The sequence below is a fragment of the Lactuca serriola genome, chromosome 3 (assembly GCF_051521515.1).
Source record: "Lactuca serriola cultivar US96UC23 chromosome 3, Lser_US96UC23_V15, whole genome shotgun sequence".
NCBI classification, from domain to species: Eukaryota; Viridiplantae; Streptophyta; class Magnoliopsida; order Asterales; family Asteraceae; genus Lactuca; species Lactuca serriola.
In genome coordinates this window covers 260,517,745-260,527,737 of record NC_136410.1, presented here as the reverse complement: position 1 = coordinate 260,527,737, position 9,993 = coordinate 260,517,745, and the positions used below count along the sequence as shown (strand labels likewise).

The window sequence follows — 9,993 nt, the reverse complement described above, 5'->3', positions numbered from 1 at the left end:
CGACTCCTGCCACCTCAGCACCGGTCAAGCGTTATGATGGAACACTCCCGAAGTGTAACAAGTGTAACTATCATCATAATGGAGCTTGCCGAGTATTGCAATGAAAAAATTGTAACAAGATGGGGCACATTGATCGTTTTTGTAGAATCACTTCCACCACCAAAGCTAGCCAGGTTTGCTATAGTTGTGGTGAGACAGGCACTATCATAGGAATTGTCCAAAACGAAAGAGCAACGAAAGCACCCACATCCACATAACTCCGACTCGACACCTCGCTTCCACCACCGATGCTAGTACCAGCCTGATATGTCACCAATAGGGTGAGATTAGACACCTCAAAAGGGTTTGTCCAATAACAAAGAACTCCGGCACCGATGGGAAGATGCTAAGGATCACTGCCGCAGGAGAAACTACTATGGACCCACGTTAAATTATCTAAGGCATTCATTGTAACAGACTCATAAACCGTTTAAAACTAGTGCAACTTGATTCTTATCTTTTGCGAGGTCTCTTCAGTTAAGGGACCCTCGTGCTGCGTATACTTGTCTTTTGTAGTATACCTAGTTCGCAGCAATAGTCTTGTAGGAAATCTATAATATTGTAACTCTGTTAAAAGTTGCACTATTAGATTTTGTCTGTAACGCCTTTATAATTAAGTCTAATGTCTTTATTTCCAAGTGAGTCTTATATTATCATACAACTTGAGCCTATTCGATCCTCACATACTCGTTCATGCGTACATCTCTTTCTCCGTAAACGTCCTTCTAGCGAAGCCTTCATTTCATAACTCCAAGGTACGCATGCATAGAGTACCTTATATTTTGTATTCCTTTTCGAAGAAACCTCAGAAAACCTCCCCGGAGTACCCCTCGTACAGTACGTCAAGTTCAAACCAAGGACCCTTACGGTTGATCTATCGCTGCAGAATGTATACACAGGGGTGGTATATAATCAAGGTTTTACAGGTTTAGAATTTATGATTCCACTTTAACTTCTTTTCCTCGTTGGGATGTGAGCTTAAAGAAGAATCATTTATTCGGCTGCCTTTTCAATATTGATTATATACGAGTTGTATACACGAGACCGTGATTGATGAACCATGTATGACTTCTAATATGAATTTCAAGATGGAGACTGCCCAAGACTACGAGTAATTGCATCGTCATATAGACTAACACCCATCGAGACACAAGAACCGTCCAGACAGCTTAACGAACTACTGAGCTATGGAATGGAAAGACCAAGCTTCTCACCTTGGAGAGCTCTGGTCTTTTTCTTCAAGAAGAATTGGTGGACAAACCACTAGGAACTATTTACCTTTCAAAAATAGACCTATGATCCGAATTATCACCAGTTACGAGTGTTAGTGAAGGATGTCCTGAGGACAATCTTCCAAACTCGATACGGACACTACGAGTCCGTAGTGATACCCCTCGAATAAGACCAATACGCCCGGTAGTATTCATAAACTTAGTGAATAGGGTATGCCATTCTTACTTGGATCAGTTCATCATAGTCCTTGTAAATGACTTAGTTATCTACTCTCGTAATAAGAAGGAAATCATGAAGATCATCTACAACAAACCATGGAAACAATACGATCAGAGAAGCTTTACGCAAAGTTCTCAAAATACGAGTTTTGGAGTTGAAGAGTCAAATTCCTAAGACACACTATTAGTCATGTCGAAATTCTTGTGGGCCCTTCCAAAAATCAAAACCGTTGAGAATTGGTCAGCACCAAGGACACCTATAGAAATTCGCCAAATTCTAGGTCTCGCTGACCTACTGTCGTAGTTCATTTAGAACTCCTCACGAATTACAGAACCTCTTACGACTTTGACCCAGAAGGGAGCGGCCCTTGATTGGGAAGAGAAGCAAGAGGAAGAAACCATTGGAATTCCAAGTGAGAGACCAAATTCTTTTGGAAGTCTCACCCTAGGAAGGCTTAATACGCTTCGGAAAGCGTAGAAAGCTAAATCCAAGATAGTTAGGACCTCCGAGATTCTTACCAGAATCGGCCCTGTAACTCACAAATTCAACTTACTTGAGAACTCAGTAACATACATTTTACCCTCACGTCTCTAACTTGAAAAAGTACCTTTCCGTCAGGAATATTGTAATCCCACTCGACGAGATCGAGATCAACAAGAGCCTCGCCTTCGTGAAAGAACCGTAGTAACCATGGACCGAAAGGTCAAGCGGACGAAGCAACGCCGCATACCATTAGTGAAGGTTCGATGGAATGCCAACCGAGGACCTGAATTCACTAAGGAGCATGAGAATCAATCGAATAGGAAGTATCCCCACCTCTTGACTCGATTATTCATACCTACTCCTTTACCTAAATTCTAATTTCGGGACGAAATTCCCTCTAACGGGGGGATGATGTGACAACCTGGAATTTTCATTCGTACAAACTCTAAAGTCAATCACTTCAATTAAAAGTCAATTACATTTTTAATAATTGTTAGCCAATTTAAAAGTCTGTTTGAGTGTTATAACTATTTATTCTTCAAACGAACAAAAGAAAGGAAGTACCATCTTGGGTCTTGAAGTAGCAAACCCACCCAATGCACCCTAATAAAGAGTTCACGGCCAAACTTTTAGAGTTTGGTCCGTAAACTCTTGTTTGGCCGTGAACTCATGCCTTAGGTATGAGTTTACTCCCCAAACTCCTCATTTCTCACTTTCACCCTCAAGTTTACTCCCCGTTCTCTCTCAACTATCATCCCGTTTTTCGCCCGATCTTCCGAAAACGTAAGTGTTTCTCGACTTTATTTGTTGTTGTACCCTATCACCTAGTGTTTATACATCATTTCCTCCATTCATTATTGCTTTTCAACTAGATCTTCAAGTGTTCTTCAAAACACCAAGAACACCAAGAACACACATTAGTGTTCTTGGACCTTAAACACCCAATCTAGCTTCTATCTTATAAGTACACTTGCCCTAGCTTGTTGTGTGCTTAGTATGATCTTAATAACATCTGAAAATCATTAAGAATCATAAGAACAAAGGAGTTTACGACCAATGATGTTCCTGAGCCATAAACCCCTCTTAAAGTGGCTAAATGGACCCTAGTTCCTTCCTAAGCCTTGGATGCCAACCTTGATCCTTCCTAGATGTGTTTAAGACCTTAAACAACAATCAAAACATATCCCCATAAGATTTTACAGCCGTGAACACCTAAGTAAGTGGTCCTTAGGACGTGAACTCTACAAGGTAGTGTTAGTGTGCCCCTAATGCTTTCCTAAGGCTTGGACTTGATCATCAGATGCTCAATCATGACTTGTAAGACCTCAAAACACAATTTGGCACTTAGTACCATGAGCTTACGGCCATAAACTCATGGGGAAATGGTCATGGGCCGTGAACTCCATAAGGAGTGGTCCTTGGGCCATAAACTCCAATGCCATGCCATACAACCCTTAGATGCAACCTTTGGTACCTATAGCACTTGATTCAAAGTGTTTCCATGTCCTAGGGTGTCTTAACTTGATTAATTACTTGTTAAGTGTCTAATTAAATACATATATGTTTATTATATGTTAACTAGGATAATTGTGTGTGTTCAAGTCTTCACTTGACACCTAACACCTTGTCCGACACTTCCACTCGATCCACTCACTGCAGATGAGTTCATACCCCTTAAATAACCCTTTTAAATGTTTTAAATGTTTATAAATGCCTTTATGGGGGGAATACAAGTTGAATCATGCTAGTTAGTATATGAATCACATGTGATTAATAACTAGCATACAAATAGATTTACTAAACTTTTAGCTGTTTACTTAGGATACTACTTCCAAATGACTTACTAAAGCTTTTTTACATGTTAAAGCTCTTTATCAAACTGTCTTACATACTATATGTTTCCCTTCAAACTCTGTTACCATTTTGTTTCAAATAAAGGTTTACTTATACATAAAATTGTTCTGATCAAACAAATTGCTTTCAAATCACTTCTTAGTTATTAAACTAATTTATAGAAGTAAAGTTTTTATAGGTTTTTACAAAACATTTTTTATACTTTTATATTGTCAAATGCATGTCTATATATGTATATTTATAGAAGTAATGTTTAAAGGACTTAGGATGGCTAGCTCACTTTATTTCCTTTTCCTCGTTGGGATGTGGCCTTAGGGTATCGTTTATTCGTCTGAATGTCGTCTAAATGTTAGTTATATATTAGGTATACATATATAGACATAAAAGTTCCATCAGTTAGTTCAATACCTTTGGGTAGCAAAGGCATTCTTCGGTTATACATGTACATTACTAGTAGCTATAATAGGCATAGTTAGGAGATACTACTTACTATTCCAAGTACAAGGAATCACACCAAAGTCAGTTCATTCATGAGTCTATACTAATACAATACTTACTATATGAAGAGATACAATTACAGAAGTACAATTACAAGAATACTAATACATTACATATGATATGAAGAGATATAATACACGATAACATAACATACATATTAAGGTGTGATAGCATGGAACAAGTACACAATCTAACTATACCAATGAATCACTAATGCATTGTTTTAAACAAAAGGTGATAGTTATATTGGGTTTACATGATCATATAATCATAATGTGGATGTTCACGACTTGCAATCATTGCAGGGGTCGCGTTTGGTTCCCAAAATCTTTTGAACGAGAGAGCGTGTAGTATGGGATCTAGCCATCACATTATACCTTAACACTCATTTTAAGACAATCAGTACAATAGTAGTGACGGATTACAAATACTACAGTACTTACACTTTACATACGACAAATACGAAAGGATACAATTCCAGTTATTATATTATTTTCCTTATCACCTTTACTTTGTGTCACATTCACATAATCGATGAGGTAGATTAGATTTGAATAATAATAGTTGTACAAGGAAAAACCTTCACTTATGTAGAGGTTCATGCTTTCAAAACAGTCGTGTCTTGGTAGAAGGCTTCTTTCAAAACAGTCGGGTCTTGGTAGAAGGATGTTTTCAAAACAGTCGGGTCTTGGTAGAAGGCTGCTTTCAAAACAGTCAGGTCTTTGTAGAAGGCTTCTTTCAAAACAATCGGGTCTTGGTAGAAGATTACTTTTTATACTAGTAGAAAATAGGAGATTTTTTTAGGGTTTTCAAACGTTTACAATTACTTACAAACACTTTCATACTTATACAAACTTTCCTTCAAACAATTACAAGTCTTTTCTTTACAGTTTTACAAATCAAAGACACATAATTACTTATGAATTTACCAGCTTTATTCCTGATACTCGCTTTCAAAATAACTTGTATTCTCAGTTCACAAATAGACAGGTACGACGACCAGGTTTTGTGAAGACGGAGCAGTCAAGACTCGTCTTAAACTTTGAATATTCATTATGTCGTTTTATTCTTTGAAAGAACACACTTGTATTTAAAATTATACTATTAATGAAATGGATGATGTTGTTGCTTTTTTAGTACTTTGCATTGCTATGATACTTTACATGATGTCCTCCGCCCCAGAACGTTTCCGCCGTTCTTGGTTTTGGGGTGTGAAAGCCTAAAATCTACTCAGTGAAAGCATTTCCCCACCATCATTTTCATGAATCGGACAGAAACCTTATGACACTTACATTTTGTAGCACCCGGTTCCTGGTATGTATTTCATTCATGTATTTTTCATAACTTGGACTAAGGCTCTACGAGTTGATGGCCCAACTCGTCGAGTAGTAGCGACTTGGACCCGGGGGTTATGTGGCGGACTCTTCGAGTCGTCGGCATGACTCAACGTGTAGAATCTGGCTGGATAAAACCCTAATACAAGGGTTTACCACTACTAGAAAAAAGACCTTTAATGACGCGCTTTTTACGACACGCGATAATTAACGATACACAAAAGGACGTGCCCTTAAAATAGTGTCATCTCTCCAAAAACTTTAAGGATTTACGTCACGCTTTATTGCGTGCCCTTAATTTAGTGTCTCAAGAAAAAAAATAAAAACATGGAGGGCGCTTTATTTTAAACGCGCGTCGTCTGTACCTGTCGCTTTATAATTTTAATGAAACGCACTTTTAGTAGACAAGGGGGGAAATGCAATCCCCAAAATTTTGAAAACCCGCCTTTTTTTTCTATCTTCTATCTATCTTTGATCTTCAACCTAACAAGGACGAGCATTGCACTCTTGATTTCCCTAACTCTTTCTCATTTTCTGATTCAAACTTGAAAGAATCGAAAAAAAATCTATCAATTTTGAAGCCTAAAGAATCACAACAACCGACTTCATTACATCTTCATCTTATTCACATTACCACTTCGAATCTCCTACCCTAATTTTCCCTCAACAACAATTCTAGCAGCTTCGCAGACATGGCTCAAAAACCCAGATGGGGCGAATTGGAGGAAGAAGCTGATGGCGGTGACTATGACTATTTGTTGCCACCAAAACAGGTTATTGGACCCGATGAACACGGGTTGAAAGTACAAATTCAACGACGAAGGTAATCGGGTTAAGATTACCACCACCACACGCATCTGTAAAATCGCTAATGCTCGGCTGAGCAAGCGCGCCATGGAGAGGCGTTCTTGGCCTAAGTTGGGTGATGCCGTTCAAGAGGACATCGGCGCCAAACTCACCATGGTTTCTACCGAGGAAATCATCTTTGAGTGACCAAGGGCTCCACGTACGTCATCCCTAGATCTAAAATTTCAGATAATTGTAACAATCCTTTATAATTATTTATGTGAAATTGTTAAGACATATGTAGTTGAAGATTTAGGGCACTAATTCTTGATTGAAGTGACCGATTAAGATGAACGCATTCAGTTCTTTCTTTTTCTTTTATTTGACAAGTTCCACCACATATGAACTTCATATGTGGGTTGACCTGTTGCAAAGCTTGAAGGATCGGGACCTAAACATGGGAGGAGAAACAAGAAGTAAGTTTGATTCTCTGTACTACAAGGCAATTGGAAGCATTTAGAGCTAGCTTTAATCAGGTCATCTTCTTTTTCCAACATTCTAATATGCTAAATTGTTTATGGAATTAGAAAGTATAAAAAATAATTTTTTTAAGCTAATATTTTATCTTATTACTATCAGGTTTTTGAGGCTTCCAGTTTACAAATATTTTCTCCAAGTGAGTTGGATTATTTACTCTGTGGGCGTAGAGAAATGTGGGAGGTAATTTGCTCATCTTTTTTCTACTTAAACATAACATGTATTCTTTTTGAAAATGATATGATGTAGAGAATTCATGTTTCTTTTAAATGCAGGCTGATACACTTGTGGAACACTTAAAATTCGACCATGGATACACATCCAAGAGCCCTGTAGTAATTAATGTGAGTAATTTATTTTTTTTAGCGATATTCAGGGAAGATTTATAAATTTATAGTATAGTTAATATTAATAATTTTGTTTATGTCTCTTTGTTAGTTGCTTGAGATAATGGGAGAGTTCAATCCAGAACAGCAAAGGGCATTCTGTCAGTTTGTTACTGGTGCACCTCGGCTTCCTCCAGGTGGCTTGGCTGTCTTGAACCCTAAGTTGACCATTGTCAGAAAGGTAAAAAAACCCCCCTCAACCATCCCTTGTTTTCAAAATTTTATCTAGGTGAATTACAAAATTGCCCCTCCTCAGTCACTAACCCTTTATTAATTACAACACTCTTCAAAGCTCCAACAACACTGCATCAAATGCTGCAGGTGGAGTGTCGGAATCTGCAGATGATGATTTGCCAAGTGTCATGACATGTGCCAACTACCTCAAGCTTCCTCCCTATTCCACCAAGGTAAACAAACTTTTCATTTCTTTCTATCATAAAGAAATGGTTTTTTGATTGAAAAGTATTGTTTCCCCTCTTCTCAATAAGACATTGATGCAAATATAGATAAAAATGTCTGGATTTTAGACAAATCTGATTAGAAGTAGTTTTGAATCAAATTGATAAAGAAGTCACAGAACCCTAAATTATCTGGATTTATTTTACACTTGAGTTATGATGTTTTGTGGTCTAAGTCACCTTTATGTCATATTCTGTGTGATTTGGCCAGAATTGGAATTGGGATTGGAACTGGAATTCGATTCCATTCTAATACCGCATCATGTTTGCAACACTGTCTCTTTATGAATAGTAAATACTCTAACTACCCTTTTAACCCTATATCTCACAAGTAAACATATCTCTTGCATTTCCATTTACTTTTCCTCTTCATATTGTTTACAAATTCCAATCTATTTCTTATCAACCAAATGTGTGAGAGAATCCAATTTCTTAAGATTCCAGATCCTTCAAATTCTAATTCCTTTGAATATGGTTCATTTATTTGTGTATTATATTGCACCATACTTTCATTTCTTTTTTTAAGACATTCTATTTTCAAATTTTTTTCTTATCAAGGCATTGTATTTTGAAAACTTTACCCAATTATAACATTCTTATTGTTTGCATTTACACTTCTTTACACGTCCCAATTTCAATTCATTTATTTAAAAATTGATCATTTTAGGTTTTAGATTTTATTGATAACAGGTGAGACATGTGATATAGAAAGAATCAGCTAATAAAAATTAGATATTCACCTCTTTTTCTATATTTTGTACGATAATAACATACAAAATTTGTATATTTGGCAGAAACATTGACCAGGACTTGTTTTCAATCTCTTGTGTGTGCAAATGATGTAACTACCTCTAGAAAGTTTTTTAAGAAAAATAAATTGGAAGCAAGCATACCAGATCAGCATCAGAATCTGAGGAAGGCATCATGATATTAACTTCAGTTGCTTTAGTAGTTGTTATAGAAGTTTTGCCTTTTCTATTCAAAATTATAACTTAAAAACACCACCTGTTCCCTCTTTTCTAGCTTGTATTACTGTTGCTGGCTTCCAAATGAGGCCTTAATTGTCATAAACATTCTATTGTTAGATTTGGCCTTAATTTCTTTAATAGTCAACGATATTGGGGTAGCATATTGAACTATTTGCTTAAGAAAGACATTATATCTTCTCCAATTTGTATTTGAATTCAAGTTATGCATAATGTCAATATTGTTGGATTAATAAATACATTATACCTAAAGAATAAAGATTGTATGATGAGAGAAAGATTGTAAATTACCAACTATTGGTTTATCACTTGCTGAGTTAACCTACATTTTTTTTCTGTAGTTTTATCTTGTTTCTGATATAGCCGTGAAAGAACTCATTGCAGTTGCCACCAATAGAGAAGGTAAGCTATAATATGCCAAAGTTGAATTACTTTTTAAGAAATAGCAACCTACTTTTAGTTATTTGTTTATTATATCAACATACAACATCAGATTCAAAAAGTGTTGTAGAGCTAACAAATGGTTCTTTAGGTATGCAATACTCTAGGCATAATTATAATATAAAACTATAAAAAAATTTTTGATATATATTTTTTATTTTGTTTTGCAGAGGATACTAAAGAGAAAATCTTGCAAAGGATATTTTTTTTTGTTTTGCAGAGGATACCCCTCACATTTTCCCAAATTACCCCTTCCTCTATAATGTTTTTTTTTGTTTCTGTGTATTTTGTGCATCAGGTAAAGTTGGTGGAAGAAAGGAATATGAAGCCACTTGATTCAAATCTTGCAGCATTAGGCTTAAAGAATTATGAAAGGCAAGATGCAACTTTACTTAGTTGGAATTTGATGTAGAGAGTAGATTAGATGCAAATTTAGATATTGTAAAAAATAGAATTGTATGACATTAAATTTTATGCAATGGATTGTATTTTTTGTATATGATATTTTATTCCTATTATGAGACATTAAATGCAAATTTAATTTAAAAATTAATAAATATATAAATATTTTTTTTAGAACATTTAAAATTATGATATGCAAAAATGTGTGTCATCTTCATTTATGACATGGCCTTTCTTGACAGGGGCTTCCTTGATACGCATTGCGTGTCATAAACACGCGCGTCGTAAGGTTACGACACGCAAATGCGTTTCGTCTACCTTTATGACAGGGCCTTCC

The 9,993-nt window shown here is 36.2% G+C and overlaps 1 protein-coding gene across 1 annotated transcript; it reads left to right on the top strand.

Moving 5' to 3' along the window:
- The first annotated feature begins 6,352 nt into the window (after window positions 1-6,352).
- On the top strand, window positions 6,353-9,434 carry LOC145096215 (E3 ubiquitin-protein ligase UPL3-like). The gene is made up of 9 exons (XM_079033976.1): window positions 6,353-6,483; window positions 6,949-6,982; window positions 7,086-7,166; window positions 7,259-7,327; window positions 7,422-7,550; window positions 7,654-7,776; window positions 9,155-9,215; window positions 9,307-9,361; window positions 9,425-9,434. Exons 1-9 carry the CDS (start codon window positions 6,353-6,355, stop codon window positions 9,432-9,434), a joined length of 693 nt encoding a protein of 230 aa, XP_078890102.1.
- The last annotated feature ends 559 nt before the right edge of the window (window positions 9,435-9,993 follow it).

Bases quoted from the DNA above. Each gene is read 5' to 3' on its own strand.
- LOC145096215 (XM_079033976.1), top strand. From the start codon at position 6,353: ATGGCTCAAAAACCCAGATGGGGCGAATTGGAGGAAGAAGCTGATGGC. The intron at 7,167-7,258 runs GTAATTTGCTCA...TTTTAAATGCAG, and splicing joins GGCGTAGAGAAATGTGGGAG to GCTGATACACTTGTGGAACA. The intron at 7,551-7,653 runs GTAAAAAAACCC...AATTACAACACT, and splicing joins AGTTGACCATTGTCAGAAAG to CTTCAAAGCTCCAACAACAC.